The 15443-nt window shown below is 38.5% G+C and overlaps 2 protein-coding genes across 2 annotated transcripts; both read left to right on the forward strand.

Moving 5' to 3' along the window:
- The first annotated feature begins 9599 nt into the window (after positions 1-9599).
- On the forward strand, positions 9600-11632 carry LOC119552419. The gene is made up of 6 exons (XM_037862077.1): positions 9600-9769; positions 9835-9880; positions 9937-10416; positions 10535-10582; positions 10636-10853; positions 10914-11632. The coding sequence occupies exons 1-6, from the start codon at positions 9715-9717 to the stop codon at positions 11576-11578; spliced, it is 1512 nt and encodes a 503-aa protein (XP_037718005.1). The 5' UTR covers positions 9600-9714; the 3' UTR covers positions 11579-11632.
- Positions 11633-11890: 258 nt separating this feature from the next.
- LOC119553489 (inactive serine protease 45) lies at positions 11891-13046 on the forward strand. The gene is made up of 3 exons (XM_037863901.1): positions 11891-12100; positions 12160-12205; positions 12259-13046. The coding sequence occupies exons 1-3, from the start codon at positions 11911-11913 to the stop codon at positions 12782-12784; spliced, it is 762 nt and encodes a 253-aa protein (XP_037719829.1). The 5' UTR covers positions 11891-11910; the 3' UTR covers positions 12785-13046.
- Positions 13047-15443: the final 2397 nt, after the last annotated feature.

Below are 15443 nucleotides of genomic sequence, written 5' to 3' on the forward strand. Positions count from 1 at the left end.
TAACCTTAAAGCTGACACCTTAAAACAAGTAGTATTCTGATAACGATTTCAAGATATCCAAACTAAGAGATCTTAAAAAAAAATATTGTTGCATACTTTTAGACACCTTTCCCTCATTCATCATTTTTGTGGCATCCAGTGGGAGAATTGTTTTGAGGTGTCAAAATAAATATGGAAAGTTATTTAAAAAATTAATTTAAAATTTGAATTATAAAAATAATTAATTATTTTCGTAGTGTACCGAGAGCTGGCAGCATTCTTTCGGCAGAGTCAAAGGCTGCCGCTGCCACATAATCATGGCCATGAAAACCGAGGCTTCACTGTGTGAGTCGGGAATCTGGGGTTTTGGGGCTTCAGAGGTTCGGGGATTCCGGGGTTGCAGGGGTTTCGGGGGCTTCAGGGGTTCCGTGGCTCCGGGTTCTCTGTGTGCACTCGGCAAATAGACATGCGAAACTCAAAGGCAACAACGAGTGCAGCAACCAAAACAATTTAAATATAAATAATTCGGTTACTCGTGTTCATGCTCATTGTGCGGCCTCTTCCTGTTGCTGCTGTCATTATTGTTGTTGCTGCTGCTGCTGCTGGTTCTGGTGCAGACTCATGCATTATAAAGTGTCTGGGGCAATCATTTGATGCCCGGCCATGTCAGTGAGTTTTTGGCCAGCTGCCGGACTGTTCATGGCATCATGGCAGTTCCATCGTGGTTGCACTCGCGCTTCGGACTACTTGCTTCTGCTTTCCGGCCACACAACTAAATAATTTAGTTGCACAAAGGCCAGGGATTGGGGCCAAAAACCAGATGCTTCTGACCATCTGCGGCTGACCATTCAACCCACTAGCCCACCCGCCGACAGTTCAGCGCGCCAGCTTCCATGTAAATGTTAAATGCAAAACGTTAATAAGCGCGCAGAGGTCAAAACCTCGACCAAATTCTCAGTAAATTAAGCCATTGAATAAAATAATAATCGGAGCTTCAATTTTTGTTTGACAATTAAAAAACACACCACCCAAAAAGTCCCTGCTTTGACCAGAAAACTATTTATGAACATGAAAATCGGTTTACAATTGGACCCTCGTGTAAAAAAAAATATATTGTGGAATAATACATAGAGGTAAATCTCGATCTCTTTACCCTCTTATGAAATCCCCTCCTGAGAGCCTTTGGGATTACGGAAAAATAGAACATGCAAATAATTGTAATATTTAAAGGAAATTTAGTTTTGACGAACTATAAAATAGGTGAATTATTATCATAATTAACATTATCATAAGAACTTATTGTACAGCTGCATATTTGTAGTGGGTTGGGGGACCACTAAACCCTTGAAATTGTAATTTTCATTTTATAATAACACCTTAAGCACGTTCCTTATGATCAAGTATTAGAAGGCTGAGAGCTGCCCTTTCAATAACAACCGCAATATCTCGCATGGAAAAGCGTCAAAAGGTCCCCCGATTGTCTAATTTGCAGCTCATTCTCTTTACCCTGTGACAGCTAATTGAAATTTAATTTGATCTCATCGGCGAAAGTAAATGTCAAGACATTTTGTTTATTATTAATTTGCATTTTGATTGGAATTCTGACATTGTCAATGGACTGACAGCACCGCTCGACATGTGAAATAAACAAAATTACATTCACCATCTCTTTGAGATGCCAAAAACCGACAAATGATGGACGCTCGAGGCGATTTGTTCAACATTAACAATTTCCAAGCCCTTTTTAAATAAAAATATTTAGCCAAGAGCTGATAGCTGATTGCTGATTGTCGGCTGTTGTCATTATTATTGTTGTTTTCAGGCGAAAACAGAGAACAGTAAATTGTTTGCAATAATTGATTAATGAAGGCGGCATTGGACTCCCCATCCACAGTCCGATTTTCCTTATCATTGGCAGTCGACTCTTGCCACTGACAGGGGGAAAAACTTTTGCCATTTAGTTTGGTTGGCAGCAGCCTTGGCGCATATAATTAACATGGCAGCCAAGTGGAAACTGCGAAGCGGGAAAACTGGAAAACTTGGCGGCCCCAGCGCCCCAGGCCCATTGCGTTTTGTGTTGTGCCGCGCTGAGCTAATTTAAATTAATTGAATATGCTTTGATAGCATTTCAATTAACTTTTGTGCTGGCACACGGCCTTGCGCTACATTTTTCCCCCATTTCCCCATTTAGCCGTTTTTTATATCGCTTGAATTTCAATGCATTTCAAGTGAGCCTGGTTTGTATCTATCTGTTGGGTCCACGACTGCCTCACAGGCATTTCAGCCATGCAATATAAATGAGACGCGCTCCGTCATGACATGTCCAAACCATTTGGAGCCCCCTTCGGCCCCTGGTCATCATCCGACGGTCCATGTGCGGCATTTTGCATAATAAGTAGCCACACATGAAGAAAATATTTCGCCAAAATTTATGAACAACTTTATTATTGCATTTAAATTTAATTAAAATAGATATAGTTTTTGTAAGCCTCAAACAGAACAATATCATCATATATTCCAATAAAATAAATAATAAGACTTGAAAGATAAAATAAAAAAGTTTTTAGGAAAATACGTCAATTTTAAATGTTGAAATCTTGTAGAACTTTAAAATGATTTACTATGAATTAATTTAAAACTAGCTTAGGTTTATTATTTTTCTCTGCATTTGAAACAGCCGCCGTAGACATACGCTACTCGGCTCATTCCATTTGGCGAGCCAACTAAATCACCAGAAATCAGTTATAAATTCGTTGGCCGTTGGGTTCTGGTTCTGGGCACTGGGTTATGGACACTGGGTGCTCGGGTTCTGGTTTCCAGTCATCGTCCTGATTCGGATGCGGTGTGCTGCAGGACATTAGATTTACAAATACATATGCATAATTCCCTTTACCAAAAGCCTTGGCGCTGATAACATTGCGACTGCCAAGAGTGGGATATACAACCCTTGATCTGTGAGTGGGTGCGCGCTTTAATTATTCAAATAAAACAACATTCTGGCCATGGTCAAATTGCAAGCAGGCGAAGTACTGCAAAAACATCGCTCTGTCATTGGAGAAAGTCCGGTAAACTTCTACAATTAGAAAATATAACATAATATTACATCTTGTAACATGCATATAGTTATTCAGAAAAGTTAATATAATTTAAATAAAAAGTCCGCTTGCATATTTGTTGATGTGTATTTCACTGTTTTAGCTTTGTTTTAAAACCGAATTGTTGTTCGATTCCATTATGTATATTTAATACTTCATGAGATCAGCAGCGAAATTCTCAGATTTCCTATCTTGCTGAACTATACAAATAAAATTTATTCAAATAATACATGGTTTTTAATAGAAAATCCACAATTTTAGTTGGAAATCAAAAACCAATTACGGAACTACCAGTTCAGTCAGTTCAGAGTCAGGTATCTACCAATCTTTAACAACCTAATTAAATGGGCACATTAAACACCAATTAAGGGGCATTACAAATAATAAAACAGCCCCAAGAAATCAACGCTCTAGTCATCTTTCACACGTGCTGATGGATATAGAAAAAGCCAATTTGATTGATAACACCAGAAACCAAGACCAGCAACAGATTTACCTAGTGGTTGTTGTTTTCCTGGTCTGGTGGTGATGTTGGCCACTCTGTCAAGTGCCAATTAAACTAAAGCAAGGCAACGAGCGACAGCAATAGGACGCAGGACATCGAGCTTATGGGGGACCGATAAAAATGCCAGATATTTTTTTCACGACTTGCGGGCGTGCAAGTTTTTTGCCGCCACTTTTTCCCGAACTAATGACACACGGCCCGGCCGTGACCGCGTTGACGTTGATAGGCCACAACAATTTTCATTGGACAGCCATTTACAATAAACGTCAGCAAAGGCCTAGCTAGACGAAAAAAATCGAAAGCTGATATAGCCTTCGAGAACCGAAGTTTAGAATACTCTTGTTGAAGGGTTATTTCTTTGAGAGCTATATGAATTAATAGTTAAGTTTTCGAGTTCTCTCTTAGCCGGATCTCTTAAACAGAAATACATAATTTTTCTGCGAACTATAATATAATTTCCTATCAGAAATCAAAGGTTATTAGTCAGAAGCAAAATACAATATTATAATATGGTAAGTTAACTGATTTATGGAGGTAATCTTACTAATTAAAAAGTTTTATTGGGTTCCATGATTAAATATGTTAGAAACAAATACTCGTATATTGACATTTGAACTAAGGTGCACAAGTGGTTTTATGATATTTTAGCCTTATAAAAAGAAAACTTTAGATTCTGGAACCGGAAATAAAAATCTAGAATTATTGTAAATACTCAATATCTTCAAAGACCTCTTCTTGACTGCCTTGCAAGCTGGTAAAAAATGTATTTACCCCTTGGAAGGGTATTAAAAGTCCCCGTAGTTTAGGGCGAAAATCAAACGGCCATTGAGTGGTGGGACAGATCTGTCTGTGCCGTTTGATAAGCGCTAATGAATGGTTTTCTTATACGCTCCAATGGGCCGGAGCCGTAACGTGGCCCCGTGGCCGTGGTGAAGAAAATCCGGGAAGGGTGGCCCAAAACCCAATGAAGTGGGATGATGGGCGGAAGGTGGGGGAATCGCTGGACACGGCCACTTGTCGCGGTTTTGGGCAATTTAAGCGGCGGTTGCCGTTGTCATTGTCACGACGTCGAATGCGGTTGCCACTGACGCAAATGTTTGGCTTTGAGGCAATTAACGAGGCCAGAAAACGAGGGGTGGACCAAAAAAAAAGCGCAGCAGAGAACAAAAGTGAGGCGTTTCGATGCATTCTTTTTTGGTTTTGCTCTATTTTTTGGCTTGTAATAAAATGGCAAACGTATGCCCGGGCAATCAATAAACCCCTAGCCTGTCCCTCCCCAAAAAGCATGCTGTGGGTTTTTTAAGAGCTCACCGAAAAAACCACAACGTTGCAAGGACATGCTGCAAAAGGAGCGGCAGAGGAGGCCGGTCGGCCAACAAGCGACTTAATACTGGCCAACTTGATGAAGATACAAGACAGATGGATAACGGCAGGTGAGCCGGGCATACAAATAAGAAAATTTTCCCTGCTCTCTGCGAGAGGAATTGCGGGCCAGAAGGACTGCAAAAGGACAAAACTTTTAAACAAGATTCGGCACTCGATACAGACACACCACTCGTCCACTCACAATGGCCAAACAGACTCGGACTCAGCCTCTTTTATGCTTGGCCATAGTCCAATACAAATCGTTACCAATTTTCAGCCGGATTGGGGGGCGGGCGAAGGGGACTGGGGGGCGTGGTCGGTGGCAGGCCATAAGCAATGGTCAACTATATGGACAAACAGGAGGCGCACACCTTTCATTTATTGTTCGTGTCCGCTCTCCTTCCCTCGTTTTGTTCCTTTCCGGGGCTGGTGGCGTATACGTAACGTGGGCATGTTCATATGGGAGAGGTACACCTAGAGAAACATATAAAGACCATTTAGTACTCGTTTTGGTACGAAAATTCAATATATATTAATATATCTCATAAATACATTTTCAAACAAAGCAATGCGCATAGAAATCTAGTATGGATTCTAGATTATAACTTTAAAATATCCAAATAAATAATAAAATAATACCCAGATATATTTGTCTATTTTAATAGTAAAATAATAAATAATATCGCTGATATCAAATAAGTAAAGTAATGGTATAACATTAAAATGTGTCAGTTTTCCTTGAGCTAGTATAGTTTAAAGGGAAAATATATTTGATATTTAATATCAATACAATATTGATTTAAAATGATATCTTTACATTTGCATCCTAAGAGTTTAAATAATAATACCAAGTTCTATGTGAGTGGTTCTGAGTGTACGGTTCCAAATTGCAGGTGGCTGAGTTCTGGAGCTGGTGGAGTGGTTCAGTCGATGGTGCATCGGCTTTATGTTGTGTATATGTCTGGCCGGGGTCTTTACGTTGGCTTGATTGGATTTGCCGATGCAAATGAAGAATCCAATTTTTAAAGTTTGTTTTTCGTTATCGTTACGTCTCTTGTTAGTGGTGGAAAACCTCCGGCTGGTGTCTCCACATCTTCCTTTCCGGTCTTCCAGTTTTCCGGTTCCTCATGCAGCTCACGACACAGGTTCTTGGACACTCTCCTTCTCTTTACTGCCGGACATTTTTTATGCTCGTCGACCACGTTTGTTTTATATGTACGTTTCGGGATATATCTTTTTTCTTGGCCATTTTATACTCCTTCTCGTCTTCTCGCTTTGTTGGCCACATCAGCACACAGGACTCGGCCTGACACAAAGCGTCAGGAGGAACAGCCAACAATAACCAGGGACAATTCAAACAAACCGACAAGGGAGGCACCAAAAATTTGTTTGCTGCACAAAGCAAAAAAAAACCCAAAAAAAAAATTATAAAAACACTGGGGGATAGGGAGCAACAAAAAAAAATTTGAAAAAGAAAAGTTTTTGCTTTTCGGTTTGGCACGCCATTTGTTTGTGTCCCAATGCCTTTTGCCTTACCACAAAATCGAATTTTCACTTTTAAACAATTGACGTTACCACATACGGATACACCTGCATGTGTGCCACTGGTAGGCACTTTTTGCTTTCTTTTTTTTTATTGTGATCAACTTTTTGTGTTGGTTTATTTTCCTTTTTCTCATTTCATGCCTTTCAATTTGTTGTTTACTCTTTGTTTTTGCCACGGTCAGCTTAATTCAGCTCTGCCAAGTGCCTCTCATCGTTGCCATTGGCTTTTGTGTGCAGTTTATTTGGCAAATAAATTTACCAACTATTTTGCTAAACTGGCGTGGTAGCGGGCGAGGATTTTGTGATTGGTTTCGGGCTTGGAAAGGGGTAAAAAAAGACGATATTCGCCTCTCTCACCAAATCGAATCATTTTATTTTAATCATCGGCGGTGGACAAATTGTGTTTGCATTAAAAACACAACACGATACGTGTCAAATCGAGTTGTGCGCCGTGTTATAAGCACATCCGATCATCTGTAATAATCAATTACGCCGCAGGGGCAACCAAAAGCGCCGAATTTAACGAAAACATGGCAGTTGCAATTTGTTTATTTGCAATTATTAGAATTAACAATGCATCGATGATGGATGCGAAATTAGCAAACGGGCAGCCATTAACGGCATGCCAGCCATGGCAACGCGATATCCGAGTGTGCTAAACAGCAATTAGAGGAATGAAATTTGATAGCTCAATAGTTGGCAGTCGGGCTTATTAAATAATTGAGCACCGATTGTCGACAATTTATCACAAATGATTTGTACGGTTATACAAAGAGTGGATAGAAGATACCACCCAACCGACCCATCACGCCATCATATAAATCTCTGGCAATGCGATCCCCTGACAGGCAGCTACAATTACGCCCGACAATCGAGCGAGTATCGATAAATTAATCAACATCTCGAGGAGAAAACGCTGCCAGCTGCCATTAAATCGCCCGTTGCTATTTTAAGAAGCATTCCAAGTTTCCTTTCCGTCCCTGACTGCCATGCTCTGCTATTAATGTTTTACTGGCCAATGGCATGGTCAGCGGCACTGAAAATTAGCCCAAAACGCATATGCCATAAATCCTGGGACCGGGCTGAGAGCCAGACAACCGCTCAAACTATGAAACGAAACTTTATTGACCCACAAATAACGTGCAGATAATTACAAAAACAAAGGCAACTGCCCCCAGGAAAACAAATGTGTCCGTTGTGGGGGATGGAAAAAGGCAGGAAAAACGGCAGGAAGTAACGACAGAACGAAACGACTAGGAGATATTTAGCAATAACACAAATTTAAGATCATTTTTTTATATTTTATATTTTCCAACAAAGTTTTTATACTGCAGTATCTTTAAGATTTGAAAAATATTACTTTCATTAAGTAAATTTACAGAATATGACAAACATTTTTTAGAAGTAGATAATTTTTTCGAATTTCAAGACGATTCTTTTTTGAATGTATATCTAGTCTAAATATAGAATTATATTTTATTAAACTATATATTTTTTAAATATTTAATATAAAAAATAATAAAATACCTTAGTATATTTTATTTAGTCTTTAATTCAAATATTGAGCCTGCCTTAAAAAAATTTACCAAATCATTGCTTACAATATATCCTAAAATGTGGGACTAACCAAGCCTTTAAATGTAGTGTACAGAATTGGATGAGCTGAACACATCATACCCTTAAAATCCAAGAGTACTGAGTATGGAAAAAAAATCCATGGCAAAGTGGAAAAACTACTTACAAGTATGTTAACATGCGCAATTGTTGCCGTTGTCCAGCTCCAGACCTCCGGGCAAACTCGAGCCAAGGAGCAGCAGAAGCACCAGTAGCATCAGCAACAATGCCACGGAAATCTTTTCTTTTCCTGCCCGAGTTTTCCCCCACCCCCACAGCGCCTCAGTGGGTTTTTTCCCAAAGATGCTCAAGTTTATTTGTTGTGGTCATGGCAGAAAGTAATCCAAAAGATAAAATACAATAAAATAAAAGGCCAGGGCGGTGAGTTATGTGTGGAGTTGTTGTTGCATTTGGTGGGCAGGTCGCATAGACAATGCGATACCTTAAAGCAACCCATGTGTTGTCGTCTGTCGGGCGAGTGTGCATAATTTATATGGCGAGCTTCACATGTTTTTGGCTAAATTATTTCCCTGGCCCCGAAGCACGTGCTGCGGCTCTACGGGCCACGCGGCCTTCAGGTCAACCGTTTGGGCCATAAATTTAGACGCCTGGCCTGCGACACGCTCTATGACACTATTGAACTTGAAAGGGATATGCCCGAGCAGCAAAACAATAAGCAAGCAATAAGGAAGAAGAGGTGCAGGATCATGGGCCAAAAACACACAAAAGCCACTGAATTGACCTTGTAAGCTCAGGTTAACTGAAAAGCCTTGTGCCAGTGTGTGAATAAAATGTAGTATATATAATCTATATATCCCAGGCCGTTTGGTAGAACTTGGCAAAATTTATAAGGAGTAAGACATACTAGTCAAAATGATATTTAACAAAATGTGGTTTGAGTCATGGGAATGTGTTATGAGTCATGGGAAATAACTTTGATTATGATTATGCTATGGCAGCATAAAATAAATATATAATATACTTGTAGATAGCATTAAGCGTCTCAAGTCATGTGAACACGAAAAAACGCTGATAAAAATTTCAATGTATACAGAGGCGGATCTGTGGGTACTTTTTGATTTTTTGGGAATTGTGAACTTGTTTGATACATTTCAATTTGGTAGGGTACTTTAAAATATATTATGTTAGCTTCATTAATGGACGTCATTTTTATGTTTGTGCGAAAATATTCCCATTTTCCCTACCCTCGATCCGTCCCTGTTCAATGAGAAAGTACATTATCACTGGAAATAAAACAATTCTCAGTATTTTTTGTTTTTATTTTTATTATTAAAAAATAAATTGTTTAAAAACTTCCTACAAGCATATTAGTATTTTTCTTTATTTTAAGTTTTTATGACTTCAAATACCTACAAATACAATTCAAAAAAAATTTTATATTTTAAATTTTTTTCTGTGCGGGCATTTTACTTATCAATAAGCTCATTTTGGAATACCCGCGAGACGTTGGAAATCTTTTTGCTCAGTATAATGAATTCAGCGGCTTGTTTTGGTATAGTGGCATTATTGCTGTTCCATGAAGTACATGGACAGTTTCTGGATTCGGAATGTGAAAAATACACTCCTGATAAATATCGATTTGCACCTTGGATGGCATTGATTGTATCAAACCAACAAAGTTGCACGGGAACTCTTGTTAACAAACGTTTGTACTAAGCCTAAGATTTCTATACATTCACGGATATCAATAGAACTTATATTTTCTTGCAGATTACGTGTTAACAGTAGCAAGCTGTGTATTAAATCAAAACCAGATGTAGGTAATCATGTATTAAAATAAAATATTTAAAGCATCCGGTTATCTTTTAACAGAATCGTTCGCTTCGGAAGCAACAAAGATTATTACGTAAAAGAAGTCTACATTCCCAATCTCTACAACAAAAATGATATAGCTCTGGTCAAACTAATCGACCCTGTGCTTCACATAAAACCGATATGCATTTTATTAAACGACGGCTTGAAGTTGGAAAGCAACAGCAATTTTAAAGCCACCAACTGGGGCGCTGGTGGAAGTACAATAACGAAAAGCATTAATAAATTTGAAAATAGAAAGTGCTCCAATTCCTTTGGTGTATACCCCGATCATACTGAGATCTGCGCTGGCTATAGTAACATAGACAAATGTGCGGAGCGCGGAAGTCCATTGGTCGTTGAAAAGTTCACCAATTATTATACACTAGTTGGAATTCAGAGTTATGGAAATTTGGGAACTTGCTTGTACACCAATATTATAAGGTATTTCGACTGGATAGTGGGAGTCGTGTTGGAGGTCGATGTCATACTTAATACTTAATATTAAATTTAATAAAAAGTAAAAAACTAAAGAATAAAACATAATATGTTGTCATAAATTAAACATAATATATTTCTAAGCTCCAAAAAAGGTTAATCTAAGTATGTGATCCTATAGCATTAAGGTTGTGGGCAAACAACAAAAAGCAATATTTTATGAACCAGTGTTTATAAGCTGATAAGGGGGTTTTTTTTATAATTTTTACCTAACCATGCGAGGGTTCAGTTTTTGAGAAGCTGTGTTCTTGGAATGATGTATTCCGCTGTATGTTTTACTCTATACTTATGGATTCTGCTTCATCGGGGATTGGCGCAGCTGCTTGATGTAAACTGCGGTACAGTTTCTTATCATGATGAGCATTTGATCTCCGACAGCCCCTGGATGGCATTGATTGTATTACCCAATAAAACCTGCAGTGGCACTTTGATACACAAACGTTTGTATAAATAACAATATTTTTTCATAAATATTAAAATAATAGAGAATATGTTTTCAGAATTTGTCGTAACATCAGCTAATTGTTTGGTTGATCAAAAAGATTCATCGTCAACTTTGTGGTTGCCTTCCAACATCACCGTTCGTTTGGGGACATCCAAGATCCATAAGCTGAAAAATATTGGCGATGAATATCCACCTAAGAACTACAACGTCCAAAGTGCATATATTCATAGTCTCTATGACAAAAATAATTTTAATAATGATATTGCACTGCTCGAACTAGCAGAAGATGTGCTCTATAAAGCCCACATTAGGCCAATATGCATTTGGTTACACGATATCGATCTAGAAATATATAAAACCTTTACCACCAACCTTTGGTACGTAGATAAGAATGAAAACCATTTAAAATCCCAGATAAACAAAATTACCAACTTCAAGCCATCAAAGTGCATAAATGCCTTTAAAATGTCACCCCAGAACACAACGATTTGTGCTGGCTACAAAAACGAAAACATCGGCATGGAATCTGGAAGTCCTTTGATCAATTATATCCGCCATTATAATAACACACTTTCCACACTTTTTGGAATACAAAGTTATGGCGAATTGGGAACGTTTTTATATACCGATGTTACCAGCTACATTGACTGGATAGTGGGAATCATTATAGAGGTTGATGTCGTAGTAAACTACAAGGACGCCTCCTTTTTAGATTCTTAAAAAAAGTAGCAAATATTTATATATATATAAATAAAAGGAGTTTTTCTATAAAAAGTTTTCTTGAATATTTTATTTTTTTCAAATTTTTGTAAATTTTTTTTTAAAAAGGTATCTGCATACAATGTATTAATACCCTATACAGCAATATTCTCTCTTATACTCTGTATACTGTGTGTGGCGATAAGCTTTCAATCCCACTTCTATTATTTCTATAGAAAACAATTAACATTTTATTCTCTGTGTGCTGATAAGTCAGAACGTTTCTCTCTCGCTCTCTGATATTTCATGTTTAATACAATTTAAGATTACTTCAGTTTTTAGAAATTATTTCTATGGAAAAGATGGCTCCCGCATTCCAGCTTTCGATGTTGCCACTGCTGCTTTTTCAATTGGGATCCGCTGAGTTTTTGGATTTCAATTGTGCGAACCGCAATCCCAATCCCAGAAGTTTAAGGCGTAGCCCTTGGATGGCTTTCATCGAATCTTCATCTAAAAACTGCAGCGGAGCTCTAATAAATCAATGTTTGTGCCTTCCCTAAGAGTTTACAAGACAAGCCAAATAATGAAAAAATACATTTCAGATAGTGTGATAACGTCGGCGAGCTGCATATTTAATCAAAGCGAACGGCAAGTATAATATACATACTGCTTTCATTTACTAACCTCTATAAACTCTACAGTACCGTTTTGTTCAGAATATCTAAGAATAACTATGAAAGGCACTCCGTTCAAAGCGGCTTCATACACAAGTTTTTCAACAAAAACACTTTTAAAAATGATATAGCTCTACTCATATTAGAGAAACCTGTTGTTTTTAAACGCAGGATGCGGCCAATATGCATTTGGTTGAATATGCCAATGAATTTCCAGAACAGTCAAAATTTAACAGCTAAAAGATGGGGGTTAGCCCAGGAAAAAATGATTCCGCGTATGAACCGCGTTTCCACGCTTGACCCAAAAAAGTGCTACGAATCCTTCAATAAGGTTCCCGTAAAATCCCAGATCTGCACTGTATTCAAAGGCAATCAAAGGTGTGCCGATCAAGGTAGTCCTTTGGTCAGTGAGATGCTAGTTTCGGGAAAAATGAGTAACACACTAGTAGGAATTCAGAGCTATGGCACTTTGAGAACTTGTGTATATACCAAAATTCAAAGCTACATCGACTGGATTATCGGAGTCGTGCTGGAGGTTGATGTTTTAATGTAAAAGTCCAACAGTTTAAAACACACACCATTTAATTTTTAGAACTAACCATCCATATAAAAGTTAAACGCTGTAAACAGATTTTCGAAGATATTTATAACTATTGCAAGTTACTAACAATTGTTTATAATATGAGGTGATTTGAATATACCAATCAAAGTATTCAGTATGTATCCTTCAAACTTAAAGTACCCTACTATTTAGTAAAACTTTTATAATTCCAAACTCAGGCAAATATATCCCCTTTTAAGCGGCACCTTGCTTACTTTTATGAGACAAGAGACCACACGCTTTTGGGCCGGCAGCCAATTTCATTGGCTTTAAGGCCCAAAACTGCTGCTGCCTGGCTGCTATTTATGTTGTTGTGGGCTGCAATTGCTCTGGGACCATTTAGCATTTTTCAAGTAACCACATGGGGCTAAGACCGACGGCAGATAGGGCCCGAACCTTAATAGCTGCAAAGCGGGGGTGTTGAAGTATTACAAAACTCTAAACAGGCGCAAAAAGTTTCGCCAAAGAAAATGTTCTTAATTTGATTTCTTCAACGCCCCTGGAGTGCAGTATTGCGGCCAGGGAGGCGTCTAAATGTGCGTGTATTTTATAAATATGTATCCCTGGCTACATATAGAAAGGTAGGTATATAAACCAGGTCCCGACTAAGGGCAGACAAGGTCTAATAAAAAGGCTTGGGCACAAAAGTTTTTAATAAAGTTTTTATACCCTAGCTACAAGCATAAAGTCGGCCACTGAACGAGGGGTTGAGAAAAATGGAAATAATTGAGGCAATTTGTTACGGAGGAAATAAAGGTAAGGGCAGCGGTTAAGGTACTGTTCTCCTTTCCTCATCCCTTTTGCGAGATGTAAAAACCTTGAAATAACCAAATAATCGCTTTGATCCTGCCCACAAAGATGTCAACTTTCTAGTTGGTATTTCTTAAACCAGAAAGCCACGAGACGCTTGAAGTTTCGAGGTCGAGAAGTGCGCGCACGGAGCAATATGCACCGTTTCCCAGTTGCAGTTTGAATTTCATTTCAAAACAATTTGTAACAGTCCCTCGTATTTCTCCCATATAGACACACACTCACACGCAGGCTCGCGGCAATCGAAGTTTGGTTTGGCAGCTAAGCAAATTTGCTGCAAGTCTGCCATTGCCACTGCCGAGTCAGCAGTGCAAGGATGCGCCTCCTGCATCCTGCATCCTGCGTCCCGCATCCTATTTCCCATTCGATCAGATCCGCTTACGACGCACAGGGGAAAATTCTAGATGATTTCTGGAAAAAACGTGAAGAACTTTTCATTTTATTGAAACATATTTATATAACAACCTATTAACGTAAAATGTGTCATAAAAATCACTTCTAATTAAATTTCTCTTTAGCTTGAAGTTGATGATTCAAAACAAACCAACGAGAAGATTTAAAAAAATGCAATAAAGTCAGAAAAAATTTTAGATTTTGATTTGCCATATATAAAAATGCCAATTCTAAAACTCAAATAATGGCTGTTAATCCAAACATGTTTTTAAGTAAAAATAATACCTGTCCAATTAGGCTTTAAAGTGAAAATCAAAGCCTAACATAATTTGCATAGCACACAACATATTTATGCTGGATTAAGAAATTCAATCAGAAAGAGGACCACCATTTACTTACTGTATACTTTTAGGCGCTTAAAATTAAATATAAAAGTGATATCAAAGTCCTAGTGATTTAAGTGGAATCCGCTTGTTAGTCTAATAATCTGTGGTTTTTTATGATTATGAATCTGTAGATATTCTTTCTGTGTTCAATGCGTGTGCATGTCAATAGTTTTGCGCGTTCGCTGACGGTCTTGGCTGCCTTTTTCTTTTTGATGAATTGACAGGCAATGCTATTTGTCAGCAGTCAATGTGTTTGTTACATTTTATTGCCAGCTGGTTGCCGCTGATGCTGATGTTGCTGTTGCTGCTGTTGCTGCTGATGTTGCTGTTGCTGCTGTTGCTGCTGATGTTGCTGTTGCTGCTGCTGTTGCTATTGCTGCTGCATTGTTAATGTCAGGCGTTAGGGCATACGCTAAACATGGGGAGCAAGTTATTTGTCTGCATTTTATATGCAATTTCTCTATGCATCTCGCTGTTCGACAGACGGCCTGACAGGACAAAAGGACGAGAAGGACGACGGGGAGCGGCAACACCATCACCAGCAAATTGTGTTGTATTGTACTCGCATGCATCCGACAGTCGACAGCTGAGAGGCAATGGTTATAGCTATAGATATAGCTTCTTCGATTTGCATGGTCGCTGTTCGAAATAGATTACGCATCCGGCGTGCCAATTGCCCCTTGAACTTTGATCAGCGGACGGAGCGGAGGTCACTGCTGTCAATCAAAGGAATTGTTCCGCCTTCCATTGATTGAATGCAATCAAACTATAGTGAAATATTAATATTTTTCAGTTTCCTAGGCGAGCGAAGTTGTTTTTCCCTAGCAACGGTTTTAATAAAATGCATTTCAAGCGAAATATGCAGATTGTGCGGAATTCAATTAGGTAAGTCACCTGGAGCATGGTTTCCTTAATACTAGCCTGTCTTAATTTAATCTATAGCATTCTCACCCTTTCCGCCAGTAGATGATTTTCTTTTCATCGCATGTCGCAGAGCTGCCTCGATTGGCAAGAAAATTTAT

This window comes from Drosophila subpulchrella, chromosome 3R, assembly GCF_014743375.2.
Source record: "Drosophila subpulchrella strain 33 F10 #4 breed RU33 chromosome 3R, RU_Dsub_v1.1 Primary Assembly, whole genome shotgun sequence".
NCBI classification, from domain to species: domain Eukaryota; kingdom Metazoa; phylum Arthropoda; class Insecta; order Diptera; family Drosophilidae; genus Drosophila; species Drosophila subpulchrella.

What these genes read in the sequence shown, in the direction of transcription:
- LOC119552419 (XM_037862077.1), top strand. Translation starts at nt 9,715, where the DNA reads ATGGCATTGATTGTATCAAACCAACAAAGTTGCACGGGAACTCTTGTT. An exon ending in GGGAACTCTTGTTAACAAAC is followed by an intron (nt 9,770 to 9,834) that starts GTTTGTACTAAG and finishes ATTTTCTTGCAG; the next exon opens with ATTACGTGTTAACAGTAGCA. An exon ending in GCAATATTTTATGAACCAGT is followed by an intron (nt 10,583 to 10,635) that starts GTTTATAAGCTG and finishes TAACCATGCGAG; the next exon opens with GGTTCAGTTTTTGAGAAGCT.
- LOC119553489 (XM_037863901.1), top strand. Translation starts at nt 11,911, where the DNA reads ATGGAAAAGATGGCTCCCGCATTCCAGCTTTCGATGTTGCCACTGCTG. An exon ending in CGGAGCTCTAATAAATCAAT is followed by an intron (nt 12,101 to 12,159) that starts GTTTGTGCCTTC and finishes AATACATTTCAG; the next exon opens with ATAGTGTGATAACGTCGGCG. An exon ending in ATATTTAATCAAAGCGAACG is followed by an intron (nt 12,206 to 12,258) that starts GCAAGTATAATA and finishes TAAACTCTACAG; the next exon opens with TACCGTTTTGTTCAGAATAT.